General features: G+C 43.8%; 1 protein-coding gene across 7 annotated transcripts in view; it reads right to left on the minus strand.

Annotated features, from left to right (window-relative positions):
- Positions 1-16,070, minus strand: part of DOCK6 (dedicator of cytokinesis 6) — a 103,981-nt gene that overhangs the window by 86,574 nt on the left and 1,337 nt on the right. For all 7 annotated transcript variants that reach the window (XM_053372183.1, XM_053372177.1, XM_053372184.1 and 4 more), the window contains exons 2-3: positions 2,733-2,823; positions 163-338 (exon numbers count right to left, since the gene is read on the minus strand). In XM_053372183.1, the coding sequence (XP_053228158.1) occupies positions 163-338; positions 2,733-2,823 (267 nt within the window). The remainder of the gene's footprint in view (positions 1-162; positions 339-2,732; positions 2,824-16,070) is intronic.

The raw sequence follows: 16,070 nt of genomic DNA on the forward strand, positions 1-16,070 counted from the left end.
CAGCAAATTGCCAAGTTCTTTTTCCTTGGCAACTCTTACATACGACTGTCGTGAGGTGAAGGGAGCTCTGCAGGGAAAGGCTGCAGGAGTAAATGGAAGCAGAGGTGCTTATCACAAGTATCGGAAGAACCACAATCCACAATTAATAATCCCACCACTTACTCATCTTCAGGGATGCCAGGTTCCAGTGTTCGACAGTCCCGTGTTTGGTGGATCACCTCCAGGTCATCCATGGGAAACTCAACCAGATCACGAAGTGGACCGGGCTCAGCATCTGGCACGTGGCTGTCAAGGTACTCCTCAAAGTCTACGGGCTCCACCACTTCTGTCAGAGGCACCTTAGAGAAGAAGGTCAAGGAGTGGGGGTAAGGAAGAGGAACCTACAAGTCAGAAAGTCTTTAGCGCTCAATCAGAGCAAATGACCATTTGGGGTTTCTCCAGATTGATGTTTGCTCTGATTTAGAGCCAAACAGAGAGTTTTCCCTATCCAAGAGATATGCCTCCTCCTCTTTTTGGCTACATGCCTGGCTGGGTGGAGGTCGTGAAATTAAGTACAAATAAGCAGCTACAGCAATATTTTTTTAAAAAACAAACAAACACAATTGTATAAGTTGTGTCTTTGCTTTCAATTTGTATTGTGTTGTTTTATGCACTGTGACTTGCTTTTTATTGATTACAGTTCAAAATAGTGTTTCCCGAAGTGGGCGGATCACCATTTGCTTTGATTTTTCACTAAACAGCGGTTTTTTCCTCGAAAGCAAGAGTCAAGCAGAAAACTGCTCAGGGTCCCTTCTTTCTAGGCACGGCACAAGCAGAAGTGTGGACAAGCTTTCACTTGCTGAAGTTGTCTGGTGTGCCTGAATCACTCCTAGCTGTAGCACATCGTAACAAGGATGATAAGGATTTGTCCCAAGGCCAGAGTCTGGTATTCTCCATTTTATAGACTGGGAAATGGATGAACCCCTCCCCATGAATCCATGATTCCAACATGTTTCAGGTAAATGCCCACTACTGCCACCAAGTTAGACTATGAAAGCTAAGAAAAAAGTGTGTGAATTCCCCCACCCCACCTCTTCCCCTCAGTCCAACAGAGGAGTCAGAGAAATACAGAGGGTTGGGGGCATTTTTTTGGTCCTTCACAGAAGCTTCTGACAGAAGCGCCTCCCTTCATCTTGAAGGACAACAACAGGCCTGAGGGAGTTGCAGTCCCTCCAAGATGAAGCTTCAAGAGAATGCAGAAACCAAGGTGAGGAAGACTGCAGGAGCTCATCTTTAACACTAGTAAATTTATTCCAGTTCCCACCACAGTGCCCAGCTAACCATCACAAAACTCATCTGAGCCGCCACAACACATAGCTCTGCTCTTAAATTATTACAATTACTACATAGTCTAAGTGACTTTGTTGGGCACTATTGTTCAGAGAGGAGCAAGAAGAAACAGGTGCTGTGGGGAGGAGAAGAAAGACCCCTTGGTTTCCTCAAGGCACAGTTAACACTGCATGTCACAGGCCACTTGGAAACTGTCCAAATGCAAGCATTTGTTCTTATGACAAATGGCAAAAGCTAAATTTTCTCTCCCTCCCATCTCCACCAACTGTCTTGCTGTTGTTGAGCAAGGGAGAGAGCCTACTGAGAGGCTAGGCTCTCTTCTTCTGACAGCTTCTCAGGCACAATGAAACCAGGGAGGAATCCCCTGAAAAAGCCAGAGGCTAAATGACAGAGAGACCAGCAAGAAGGGAAGAATAGGGAGAGGACCCAAGCACAGATGTCCAGGAGACTAAAACTATTTTCAAATACATCTAGCCAAACCCCACCCAAAATTTCCAATTTCAAACTCCTTCACACCTGGGAAATTGAAATCCACCTTGTCCTCACCCAATAGCTGCTTTAGGAAACACTACATAAGGGAAGCCCAGGAGTTTTGAGAAGGCCACAGATGTTTGTTTGTTTGTTTGTTTGTTTGTTTGTTTGTTTTAAAGCTGAAACTCCAGAAAATACAGCATAGTCTCTGCAGCTGTTCTGGTCCTTATGCCACCCAGGAAGAACAAATAAAATGAAGCCGATATCAGAGATTGGGACTCTACTATTTGGATTGGGACTAGAGGTGGACTAGAGGAATAAGGCAACTAATTCATATTAACCATGGTTCCCCAATATGCTTCTTGCAGAAATGAAAGGAGATATTAGCGGTTCTTATGCTTCTTCCAATTTTCCATCTCCGAAGAGGCCTCAGGTAGGTCCATAGTGACAGTAAGCCAAAAGGAAATCCTGTCTCCCATGAGCAAATAGTGGAAGTCAGCAACCCATTGGCAAAGGGTAGCAACTGGTTAAGAAAGGGAAAGATTTAGGACAGAAACGCAGCACATAGTCAAACTATGGAACTCACTCCCTGAGAAGGCAGAGGTGGCCACCAACTTGGATGGCTTAAAAAGATTAGAGAAGTTCATTAGGAATGTTTAAATATAGGTATCATTTACCGTAATTCAGTTGTTGTTTTTCTAAAAAAACCCCAAACCCAATTCTAAACCAGAGTACTTCCTAAAGCACAAGCAAAATGGTTGTCCCTGCTATATGTTGGATTACCAACAATTTTTGAAATGCCCTGGAAATGGGCAGTTTCCAAATTATGGTTCTCTGATATTGTCTATATTCTTTGGGTGAACAGATTCTCTTCCCTGTCATATTAGCCAGATGCTGCAGTGTTTTCTGCCAGATACTACTGAATAACTCACCGACTGTGGGGGGCCACCCCGCTTCTTGGAAAGCTGAGGGGAGTTGCCATATTCTCGGGACACCTGCTTCCTTACTTCAGCTGCCACTGTCCTGTAGGGGAGGAAGAAAACAATAAAACATCCACTTTTCTGAGTCTCAAAAAGCTATCCTGAGAGGTATGCCCCATTGTGTCCCTGGAGACAGTCTGGCAAAAACGGGAGCAGAATTTCTGCCCACCCACATTAGACTTCCCTAAGAAAGCATTCACTCCAAAAGCTGTCGAGCACAAGCAGCTTTTACTGTTATTGTCTGAAGACCAACTTTTAAGAACATCCCAGGTGCAATTACTATACAGAAGGGTCTAACACAAATATAATGTAATAATAACCAACCTCAGCAACTCATGAACCACAATCCCTGCAGCAAGAAAATTAGTGTCATTTCACCAGCTCCTTCCAGGTCTTCTCTGCCACTGGCAGGAATCTTTACCACCACAAATACAAAACATAACGACTTACTGAACTATCAGGCAGAGGCCAGAAAGGCGGGGAGCAGGGGAAGGCTTGGTTTTGAAAAACCAAAAGCATTTAATCTGAAAGGGGAGGGGGAGCTATGTTGTACAGTGGTACCTCCGGTTATGAGCTTAATTCATTCCAGAGGTCCGTTCTTATGCCAAAATCATTCATAACCTGAGGTGCGCTTTCGCTAATGGTGCCTCCCGCTGCTGCCAGCATGCGACTTCCACTCGCATCCCAGGGCAAGGTTCATGACCAGGAGCATCTACTAGCAGAGCTCATAACCCGAAGCATTTGCAAGGAGGACGGTACGTAACACAAGGTTCCATGGTATCTTGCAATGTAAGAAATTCTTAAGATAGCCATCAGGCAGAAAACATTACTTGTAAGGAATACTAAAAGAAAATGGGGAGCAAGTTTTATGAGCATGAACCAAGAAGTCTTGAAAGTCCTGTTTGATCCACGGCCAAACCATTGGTTATGTTAATCACATGGTTTGCCCTTAAGTGCACAATGTTTATTTCACAAATAGAAGGTGCAGAGCCCTGATCATGAAGGCGATGATGGTGTGGAGATAGGACATTTCCCTCCCACTGCAACCCGACTATTAGCTTGGGAGTGGGAAGCTATATTTTCCCCATATTGCTGAGGAAGACCCACTGATTTATTGCGCTTAATCTTACAGAAAAGCAGAGTAAAAATAGTAATCAGGATGATCCAGCGACTCCAAGGCTTCATCAAGCAAACTCCTCTTGGACAAAGGCTGAAGTTTTATGCACACTCAATCTTGAAAAATAGTCCCATTAAAATCAGTGCATAAGATTGTGCAGGCCTGCATAGAGACCACAAAGAAGCTACAGGTCTCCGGACTCAACAATCAGCACCCACTGGCCACCAAATTACGCGCTGTTAAGTATCTAAATCCAGCTGCAAATTCGATATACTTTTATTTCTTATGTTCCAAAATGGAACTCAGGGTTGTAATGATTTATTTAATACAGCGGATGTGACCAGTCAAGCTATAGAACTTCCTGAGGCAGATTCAATTTGGTTTTGACGCAGCCCAGTGAAAAATCAGTGTTGGACCCTGTAGAAATCCACTGGAAACTACTTAAAGGGAACACTTTCAATACCCTCTGGCTTCAGGCACAACACTAAAGGCAATAGATAACTGGGAGGCATCATGATGTGCCAGGCACAAATGGGCAGTACAAGCAAAATGGAAAAAGACAAGGGGACTCCTTTTCTCTGCCTTTCAAAGTAGTTCTACAATTATGAAACTGTCATGCAAGATTGGTGGACGTTGTTCTTCCATGAAAGCCAGCTGTAAGGCAAGAGACAGAGAACTCTTAGAGTCCAAGTGCCTTGTTACATCCCGGAGACGACCTCCGCAAGGATCAGCTCAGCTCACTAAATTACTCGGAAAGTGGGCAAATGCTGCACCTTTGGAAAAGCACCCAGTCTGCTAGCTTTACTGTATGTTCAAATTGCAGCTCATCATTCAACCACTTGAACTACTTTGGGAGGTTCTCTGATCTGACCTCGGTGTCCTCCGACCCATCCCCACCCTCTTAAAGTAGATCGGCTCATCACGGAGGCTGAGTCAGCGTGTGGAAGTACAGTCGTACCTTGGTTCTTGAACGCCTTGGTACTCGTACGTTTTGGCTCCCAAACGCCAAAAACCCGGAAGTAAGTGTTCCGGTTTGCGAACATTTTTCAGAAGCTGAGTGTCTGATGCAGCATCCGTTTGACTGCAGGAAGCCTTGGTTTTCGAATGGTTTCGGGAGTCAAACAGACTCCCGGAACGGATTAGGTTCAAGAACCAAGGTACTACTGTACAAAGAAACCTATTCAGCATCTAGCAAGAGGGAGGGAAAGAGAAGAGTACCTACCATCACTCCTGTCTTCTTTATTACTTTAGTCCTTTCTGGAGGCTCCTGCATACCCCCATCTTATGTTGCACATGGCATGGGAGCCCAGAAACCATGCCCAATAACCTTTTAGGCCCTGGTTCTCACATTACCTCAGTGGTACAGGATGAAGCCACAATACAGTAGCTCCCATACTACTTGTGTAACATAGGATAGAGCCACAGGTGCACCATTAAGGGTTTGATAGGAGGCTGGAGCAATCCCAACCTAAGACTTTAAATTGTTCGCTCTGCTGGATAAAATTGTGGGCACCCAGCTCCACACCAACAAGCCAGGCTTCTTAACCAATTGAAGTCTGAAAACAAAGCAAATCTCGGCACTATTTTAAGGCAAGGCGTGCTTTCCTTTATCAAATTTCTCAGGGCAGAATTTACACAGACTGAGGGCATATATAGGAGACAGACTTGATCTCCTAATTTTTTTTATTAAGCCATGACATTTGTTGGATCCTTAACACAACAAAGTTTATCTCTCCTTTAATGGCCTAATAATAATCCAGCCCCATGTTCTGCCCCAGTTCCAAGTGGTTCCAATTATTCTTACATGGCATAATACAAATTAAGAGGCAGACAAGCTAGTAATCATGAGCAAATCATGGGCTTTCTGTGCCATCTGTGAGGGCCTGGACTGGGAGAAAAGCTAGTGGCCACATATAATCTCAGCAGCTTGCTATGGCTATTTTTTTTTTAAAGGAATATTCCCTATGGTAAAGCTGCACAAGATAAAAATCCCACGCATGGTCTGCATCTTCTCTCTCTCCCCTCCCCATTCAAAGGGCTTCCAGGGGTGGGGCAGATTGCTCTTGCCAGGGGTCTGAACCAATTGCTTCCAAAGGGCTCCCATCCTCCTCCCTCCATCACTGCATCTGTTTTGGCCTTTTTGCCCAATGCCCCTAACTTCTCTCCCTCTAGACTCCCCACACCCAGGTAAAATTAAGCCAATGGCTACAATCTCAAAAGACTTGAGTTCCAGCTTCTGAAATCCACACTTCAGATCCATGGCTTCCCGGATACTTTTTTCCCCTTTAATGCATCACACAAAATGCCTGCATGACAGTCTTAAGACCATCTGAGCATTAGGAAAGGGGTGGGATATACATTTGACAACAATTGGCGTGGGATGGATTCTCAGTGAGTGAAATAATGGAACAGGGACAGTAAAGACTGCAAATTCAAACAAAACAAGGACATCTGAAGAGCTTAACCGGTTTATTGTGGGATCTGTGTTTGTAAACAGAGTGAGAAAGGGCAGAGAATACATCCCACTCCATATTCTAGGAAGGCACGCCTTGGGAAACTTGTTCTTAGATCAACAGCAGGAACGGCTTCTCCCCTCCACCACACTCACCATCCCCAGCTAGCATATATTTGCCTCCAAGCAGGCTACTTAAAAAACAGACAGATGTACCACTAAATCCCCTAACAAGATCAAAGGGCATTTGGAGAAGAAGGGAGAGGAAGCAGGAGGTTGTAAATAAACTGTAATTAAGCGAGAACTTTGCAGCCTGGAAGGAAACAGGCAAGGCCTTAGGTTCTTGGAGACTGGTCCAGGAAACTACCTCACCCTTTCCTTTAGATAAGGAAGTTGCTTTATCAGTGAATCCATGAAGAACAATGCACACAGTTTCCTAGCAGAACAAAAACACCGCAAAGTCACATCAGAGACTGGGAATGGTCCGAAAGGCAACCAAATATAACTGCCTGCTTCATGGAAAGACCCACACAGTTCCACATCAAACCAGATCACACTGAGTGCCTGAAGTAATAACATCTCTGAATAATATCCACTGTTTTTTATCCCGCATATACTCCAAAGAGCTTGGAGTGGCACTTTAGCTTTTCAACAAACCTATGAGGCAATTTAGCAATTGGGCACGCAAGATCTCAGAGTGCTGTAAAATCTGAACACGGAACAATTGTTCTAAGTTTTATGAGTGTGCAGGCAACTCTGATGGTGCTAGCAGGGCTCTCCCTTTAACAGACCAAAGGACCTAGGGATTTGGGCGGCCAAAGCAACCCAGGCCAGGGTTCATGAGCGAAGACAGAAGGTCACTATGCACATGAAGATTTCATTAGAGATCTTTTCCCAAGACCTCGCTGGCCCCCAAAGACATGTTTCGAACATTCATGACAACTACAGCTCGAAACAAGCTCAAAGCAGAGACTAAGTAAACCTTCCAGTGGCCAGCAGGTGTTCTCTCTTTACTGCTTGGCACAGCCCTTGAGCAAATTTCCCCCAATAATCCTCTCGCATTACCTGATTAGGAAGTTACGGCCAATTGGCACAATTTCCCCTAGAACCCTGAATTTATAGTTTCCAGTTGCAGGGCTGAGGATTCTTTTTTATTTTCCTTTTTCCTGTTCAGAACTTATTATGTGTTCAAAACAAAACAAGAATCCTGACCTACAGGTCCCAGAGATTAACTCTCCAATGCTAAAGTGAAGGCATTACTACTACATGTTACAGACATATATAACAAAACTCCGACAGCTGCTTCTATTAGGGGAAAGCACTATCAAGATGGGGTGATTTGGAGCACAGAAACACCTGCCGTTTCCCCCTGCAAGGTTCAAGATGAATGTTTACCATCAAAAGCAACCATCTAGAATCTCATGGAAGCAAGGCTCAGGGCCAAACTAGATGAGATTTTTCAATTTAATGAGAATGGATTTTTAAAAATACATGTTGCATCAGCAAGGAGAGTGGAACAAACAATGAGAAGAAATTTAACATCATCCTTCCCTGCCACAATCCTGAGGAAAAGCCTTCTTCTGAAGTTAATGGTTTTTTCCATTGAGAAATCCCCCTTCAGCAATCTCTTCAGGAACACATGGAGGAAATGTTTACATTCCTCCTATGCACCTGCTGTAATCCTGATAACTATATCTCACACACAGAGACGCACCAAAGCTGATACTATTTGCATTAAATAAATAAAAAAGCCTGCACTTAAAACACACAGAGTCGTTTAACATCATATAACTTCTAGTTTGACCCCCAGGGAGAGTAACTGCAGCAGAAAAAAACAGCAAGCAGGGAAAGGGTTAAGCACCACCCACTCACCATCACTTTCCCACTCCAAATACCCCTTTTCCAATACTGGTTTTTTTTCCTAACTGCAATTTCTGGCTGGGTTACCCATGCTTGTAAGTAATGTGTAGCTCTATCCTGAATCAGTTCCTGCTGATTTAACTGCTATGCTCCCCAGCCCAAATGGCCTAGAAGAAAAGATTGGAGGCCATAGGGGTCAAGGTCTGTTCAGACCCCCCCCATAAAATATTTGAGGGGGCTGGGCTCCCACAAAGTTGATGGGCATTGCCATTCAAATGGCATGCAAGCGCTGCATCTTGTGACTGATTAGATGGGGTGGGGCTTACCTGGGCCCCTCCAATATTTTATTCTAGTTGGTCCCCCTGTTGGGGCAGCAGCCCAACAGTTTGGGGGCTTGTTTTTGTTTTGTGAGGTGGGAGACTAACCAAAGCCACAAGCCATAAATTATTCCTTGCTTGTGCTGTAGCCTGCCAAGCTGAATAAAGCAAAACGTTTTCCAAAGTGACACCTCCACCATGCCTTTGTGTGCTCTAGAGCACTGAGCCAAACAGACTGATGCCTCGTTCATTTCTTCTGCACACACTGGCCTCCCAGAGGGAAAAGGGTACCATGCTCACTGGCTTGACAGTAGCACTTCCCATCATCAATACCACTTTGGATTGCATTAACTCAAAAGTAATACTATCAAGAAGAACATTATCTGAAGGTGCTACTGGACAATTTTTTTATGTATTATCAAGAACAGGGGGAGAATATAGACTCCTCAGCCTTCTCCTTGAAACTATTATTGAGAAACTCCACCCACCCTCAGGAAAGGACTATATAAGGATATAGATGATATAGCTAAAGGACAGGAAAGAAGCAAGCCAAAAGAACCTCTGGTTTTTAAAGTCTTGGTTTCCAAGTCCATTCCACACAAGAAGATATTTCAAAGTTCTCTCATATTTCAGGAATGAAATATCATTCCTGAAAGCCAGGTTGCAGGGGCAGTTGAAGTTTCAACCAACTTCCACTGGATTCAAGGCTACCATTCTCAGATTCATATGTAACAATAGCCACCCACGAATTCAGGTTTCTAACCAATAAGAGTCCTGCTATAGCAACAAGGACTTGCTCTAGCAGTCTTGCACCCCTGCTCCTTGCACCATTCGCCTCTGAAATTAGTCACGGTGGGGTCTGGAGAATCCCCAGAAACAGCATGAAGGGGAAGGGGGTGGGGTTGTTCCATCTGGCTAGCTAAAAAAGGTTTGCACTGACATTACAATTGCCATAGCACTAGGCTGAACTCCTCCCCATGTCCAGACTACCTACACTGATTTCATGGCTCAACAAATTCTTCAAATTGCCCAGAACACAAGCAACCAACCTTCCAACAGGCTGTCCCACAGCTTGGCCTGGCCACTTTTCCTGCGGTGTTTCAGACACAATCTCAAGGTGGTCAGGATGTAAAAAGCCCCAATTCTTGTGGAGGGCATCTCTCTTTCTTCCTCTCCTGCCCCTTTGTCATTGCTATGCTCAATTAATCTAACCTCAGTAACAATACTAGTACTGAACAAGGACACAACTCTCTGAGAACCTTGTCAGCCCAATCAATGAGAAACCTCACAGGTTTGTTGCAAGGCTAACGTAACACTCCCACATTTGGGGGAGAATGTGTAAGCTATGAACACAATGAATAATATTCAGATACTGTTGTCTTGGGTGTAATCCTCAGATATTAAGAAGAAAGAATTCTAGGATTTTTAAGCAATACCCACTGTTGGCATTCTTGGGTTGAAGGTGAGTTCACATTTTTCTGTCTTTCTGAAATCATTCTCTGCTGTGATAAATGGCTCAGGGCGGACTGCCAGACCTGAACACAAGAGTTTTATTGCTATATTTATATAGCCAGAAAGGGAGGGAGTTTCTGTCACCAATGTTCACCTCATCCTATAAGCCTGTGTTTCTCAAACCTGTGTCCCCAGCTCTTGTTGGACTACAACTCCCATCATCCCTAGCTAGCAGGACCAGTGGTCAGGGATGACAGGAGCTGGACTACAGCTGGAGACCCAAGTTTGAGAAACACTGCTATAAGCTGATAGGGTCCCCAAGGCAACTCACCGCTCACTCCATTTGTTATCCCTTTCTTTCTCTCTTGGCTCACCTACCTTCAACCACAGACTTAACTCCTGGACTTCCAAACTGCCTAACTTTAGTTTCTTAGTTTAAATCATTTCCTCACTTCCCTGGAGAGAAAGTGCCTACAGAAAACAAGGAAGAGGTTTGTAAAGGAAAAGAAATTCTCCTAAGGGCAGAAGGCAGATTGCAATTCACTGAACAACAACTGGTGAACCACCTACCATCTGGTGATTGCTGGGACTCCAGCAAAAGTAAATGAAAATGCTGGACTAGCTGGCCTTGGTTTAATCAAGACGATCCTTTTTAAGCAAACGTGAAATATTTGAAATCACAAAACTGGTTAATTAAATGTTATGAGATCCTGAGAGTACCCTCTTCCTTTGTGAATTTAGCATACATCATTGGACCACAGGATCCTAGTTTTTTAAATTAAGCAAATCAGAACATACAAGGCTGAAGTCAGACAGCCCTTGTCTTAACACCAGCAGCACTTGATCCTGTATATAATGCTATTAACTTGCTTCCAATACTGCAATCTCAGCTCTTCCATGGACAGCAATAGCTACAAAACTAACAAAACCAGGAGGTATACACTAGCAGAATCATCATTACTGAAGGAAAGCAAACCTGAAGTTCAACACTATGTGGAACAGGGCAAGAAGGGATTGTGCAAGTTAGTTAACTGTGTAAAGAAGGCACATGATACAGCTCTGCTGTTCAAGCTGAATAGGTATGTCCCTGTAAACTGTCTGGATGGCTGAGTAGATAGGCGAATTGACAGATACATAAAATAAACTACATCAGGTATTTGTGTGCCATAGACTTCCATGGCAGAAAATAGTGCAGGGGAACCTCGGAAGTCGAACGTAATCCATTCAAGAAGGACGTTCGACTTCCAAAACGTTTGAATTCCGAGGGATGGCTTCTGATTGGTTGACAGCTAGGCTTTTTGCAGATTGGAAGCTGCGTCGGACATTCGGGTTCCAATGAACATTCAAAAACAGGAACACTTACTTCCAGGTTTTTGATGTTCGGGAGCCGAAACGTTTGGGAACGGAGCGGTTCAAGAACCGAGGTTCCACTGTACAGTCAAATACAACCTTATCTCCTCATCTATTCACAATTACCCTTGAATACAAAGTCTTGTAGTACCTCAAAGAGTTACAAATTTATTATGGCATAAGCTTTCATAGACAAGTGTCTACACATCAGATGCATCCTAAACCGGCAGTATATTACACACACACACTCACTTGTATTAGGAAAAAAGAGATCTAAGTCTCCCTGTGGAGAATAAAGGTGTACATTCCTCCCTCTAAAGCAACCATTGAGGACCTGTTATTGCACCCATGTTCCTCTATAGGTCTATCACTGGCTTGATAAAGAAAGAGGAAACCAAGAGCAGCCACAGAACCAGAGTACTGTACCAGAAATTATTCACCCTCAACTTCTGCCAGCACTGAAGTCACCCTGAGGCTCCCCACAGTGCCTTGTGCTTCACAAACAGGCAACCAGACGCATTTTAGTTATTTGTTGCCCGCTAGCATTTAAGGGAAGAAAGGGTGGAGTGGCAGGAAGAGAGAGAACATTTTGGTTTCAAAAACTGCTGCTCAAGTTTAAATGAGCTGCAACTGGAAGGGCTCACTCAAGAACCATTCAAGCAACAACAATAACCATTAGGCTGCATTCCAAAAAAACATTAGCTTGAACTTTCCAGTGAGCGGTCAAAAGGGAGCAAAGGCAGGAAGCAAATGGGGGGGGGGGGAAATACATGCAAGAAAAATCACAGCACATCTGCCAAGGCTCCTCCCATCAAAAGATACTGTTTCCTTCCTTTCCATAAAACACACTGCAAACAGCAGAGGGTGGATGGGACTGAGATTTAAGCATGCGCTGCTACTTATCCACTAAGGATCTGTTCCCACAAACATGTTTCCTCCCACGCTTGCAACATGAGAGCTTCCTGAGAAGTCTCAGGCTTATTCAGGCAGACACCCTCAAGAAAGAGATTAGCTTTGCTAATCTGAAAGCAAAATTCTCTCTCCTTGCTCTTCAGTATTAAAGTCCAGCTTAATATGCATTTGGGCTTCTTCTTGGCAAGCCTCCAGCTCCAGACCTCTAGCCCTTATAATTACAGAAACCAGTCTTCTTTCTCAGAATCCCCAAGCAAAGGTGCATCGCCACAAAAACTGAGACCTATTGTCAGCCTGTGCACAGTCTATTTGTCCTCCACAGAACTAGAAATGTGCTGCATTTCAGTATTCTCCAAAAACAGCTTCGGAATATCCAAGACTAACAAGTTCTGCTCGGATGTTAGACTTGCAAGATCCTGAAAATGCCATATATACCCGTCTTCCCTATTCTGGAGCCTTCCAGATGTTTTGGCAGGGCTGAAGGCAGTTGGACCCAAAAACATCTGCAGGGCGCCAGATTGGGAAAGGCTGGTCTGTAATGTGTAGCAATATAGCTGAATGCCGATCAACTATCAAATTCATTCCCAAATAGACACACACAAGATTGTACTTCAAATCTTCCCACAAACAAAAGTGGCTCACATCCAACTAAAGCATCCTCACTTTCTTTCTTTCTTTTTTCTTTATTTACTGTATGCTCTGTGAAGCTAAGTCAGTGCAGGTAAGTAACGCAATGAGTATACAAAGGTAAATGATGCTCCACTTATAACCCAACATCTATAAGCAGAATACAGTATAGCAATAGTAACAAACATTCCATCCGCTTAAAAGTTCGCCAGGATAGTTTGGGGGAGGGGTTATCACTGTTAAAATTATGAGACTTGAGAATCCGAACCATCAATTAGCATTAACACTCATTTATGAGCTGCCTTAAAGCCACTGGTTCATCTAGCACTATGTCCAGTACTCAAAAGGTTTCCAACAGGGGTCTTTCCCACCCTTACCAGCAGATGCAAAGGAACAACCTGCTTGCAAATGAGGCTCTCTGTCATTGTGCTAGGGCGCCTCACATTTTGATAGCTGAAGTACACTTTTTTTCTGAATTATAATTGGAGGCACATTCCAAGTCTGCAGCTCAAAAAGTTTGTAAGAGTATATACCCGGTACATTCTCAAAGGAGCTCATCTTTCTGCATTTCCTAATAAGTCACTGATCTGAGTGTGTTTTCAGAATAGAAGGACAAGGCCAGAACAGAACAGTGTATCATGCAGAGACACAGCAGACAGATTCTCCTAGTGGACTAATGGGAGCTTTTACTCATATAATCACAGACTCATAGAATTGTAGAGTTGGATGGGACCCTGAGGGTCATCTAGTCCAACTCCCTGCAATGCAGGAATATACAGATGGTCCATATGGGGATCAAACCCACAACATTGGCATTTTCAGCACCATGTTCTAACCAACTGAGCTACGAGTCATTCACCATGTTAGCAAAATGAGTGCTATAGCATGTGGGCACATTTGTAACCAAAAAAGGGGGGAGAACAAAGTGGGAAAAGGCTATCTATTGGGGGGGGTTAGGGTCCACATGATCACCCACATCCCCACCCCCACTGCAAGCCACAAAAGGTCACAGAGGTTGAGGACTAGTGACTTGCTTAAGGATGCTTAGTAAGTTTGTAGCAATAGTAGGACTTCAAGCAGCTCTCTTAACCACAATCTTATACCAGCTCTCAAAATAGATAATAAAAATTACCATTACAATTAATTAAACAACAGTATATTCTACTATCAACTATTTCACTGTTGAAACATATCCTACAGATTCATATCGTTAAACATCTACCTATAGCACAGATCCGCACACTGAAGTATATGGACAACCTTGATTTTGAATAACACTTTATTCATTCATTCATTCATTCATTCATATTCAGGCTACCAGTATAGTACAGACATACACATTTTTAGTAGTCTGCAGAAAAACTTTCCCTACAAACAAATGTATGCATGTGCTTCGTTTGCTAAAAAGCTACTTGTTTCTTGTTTCTACTTCAAGTTAAAAACTTGAAGCTAATTATTAAAAGCTTAGCCTTGCCTTGACTTGCTAAGAAGCTCCCATTTGTTTATCAAAAAAAGAACCTTTTAAACTATGTATGTAGAGCAGAGATGGAGTGAAAGAGAATACCATGTCTTCACCCCCAGTTAACTCCAAGAAAAAGGAAAAATTAAGATACATAGTGTACAATATATGCCATGCTATCAATCAGAATGAGTACAGCAGATTGACACTGAAAATCTATAATCTGATTCTGGTAGTCTCACACTCTACCTCCCTGAAAGTTGCCATATGTCTGTCTGTCTCTCTCCCTACTGCTCCTGTCATGTGAACTCAACCAATTCAAAGTAGCTTCACTTTATGAGGATGGGGAATATGGAAGATGATTACACATTCATCTATCACAAGAATAGGCCATCCGTTTTGCCTCCACCTCCATAAAGGTGATAATCTGCTGTACCCTTGTTTGTAGGGCTGTTGTTCCACCATGAAGTATATTTCTTCTGAAAGGCAAATCAAGCCCTCCCTCTGTTCCACTACTTCTGGTGGAAAAATGGGAGTGTACAGATGAAGAAGAGACCATTAGAACAGCAACAAGAAAGGGAGTGTGGCAATGCATTTAACAGTTACATATACTGTCCCACTCATTTGTCATTAAAATATATTCAGCTTTGAAATGTACAGTGGTACCTCTGGTTACGTACTTAATTCGTTCCGGAGGTCTGTTCTTAACCTGAAACTGTTCTTAACCTGAAGCACCACTTTAGCTAATGGGGCCTCGGGCTGCTGCCGCGCCGCTGGAGCACGATTTCTGTTCTCATCCTGAAGCAAAGTTCTTAACCCGAGGTACTATTTCTGGGTTAGCGGAGTCTGTAACCTGAAGCGTATGTAACCTGAAGCGTATGTAACCCAAGGAAACACTGTAAAAGGTAGCAAAAGGTTGATGGTGCTATGCTCAGCTATCCTGGAGTGCTTTCATGTGGAACCCGAGGTACCACTGTATTGTTTAACCCTTGCTACCTCTGTGGCCTCACCCATATTAAAATGCTAACATGTAAACTGCTTGGGATAGAGACCTGGCCTTTTGTATTACTTTGTAAGCTGTGTTGTTGCTGCTGCTGTTGTTTAGTCATGTCCGACTCTTCATGACCCCATGGACCAGAGCACACCAGGCACTCCTGTCTTCCACTGCCTCCTGCAGTTTGGTCAAACTCATGTTCATAGAATCATAGAATCATAGAGTTGGAAGAGACCACAAGGGCCATCAAGTCCAACCCCCTGCCAAGCAGGAAACACCATCAGAGCACTCCTGACATATGTTGTTAGCTTCAAGAACACTGTCCAACCATCTCGTCCTCCGTCATCCCCTTCTCCTCGTGCCCTCAATCTTTCCCAACATCAGGGTCTTTTCCAGGGAGTCTTCTCTTCTCATGAGGTGGCCAAACTCCTGGAGCCTCAGCTTCAGGATCTGTCCTTCCAGTGAGCACTCGGGGCTGATTTCCTTAAGAATGGATAGGTTTGGTCTTCTTGCAGTCCATGGGACTCTCAAGAGTCTCCTCCAGCACCATAATTCAAAAGCATCAATTCTTTGGGCAAGAGAAAGACTGAAAACAGCAGCAGTCACCCTGAATTTGAACAGGTGAGCACACAAGATCGCATTCTTGTGTTGCAATGAATTAACCTAGAGTAGCCATTAGCACCTGCCCACACACCCCTCCAGAACTGAACCCATACCGAAAGTGATAGTGTCTGGATGGATGGGCTCACT

This window comes from Podarcis raffonei, chromosome 17 (assembly GCF_027172205.1).
Source record: "Podarcis raffonei isolate rPodRaf1 chromosome 17, rPodRaf1.pri, whole genome shotgun sequence".
NCBI classification, from domain to species: Eukaryota; Metazoa; Chordata; class Lepidosauria; order Squamata; family Lacertidae; genus Podarcis; species Podarcis raffonei.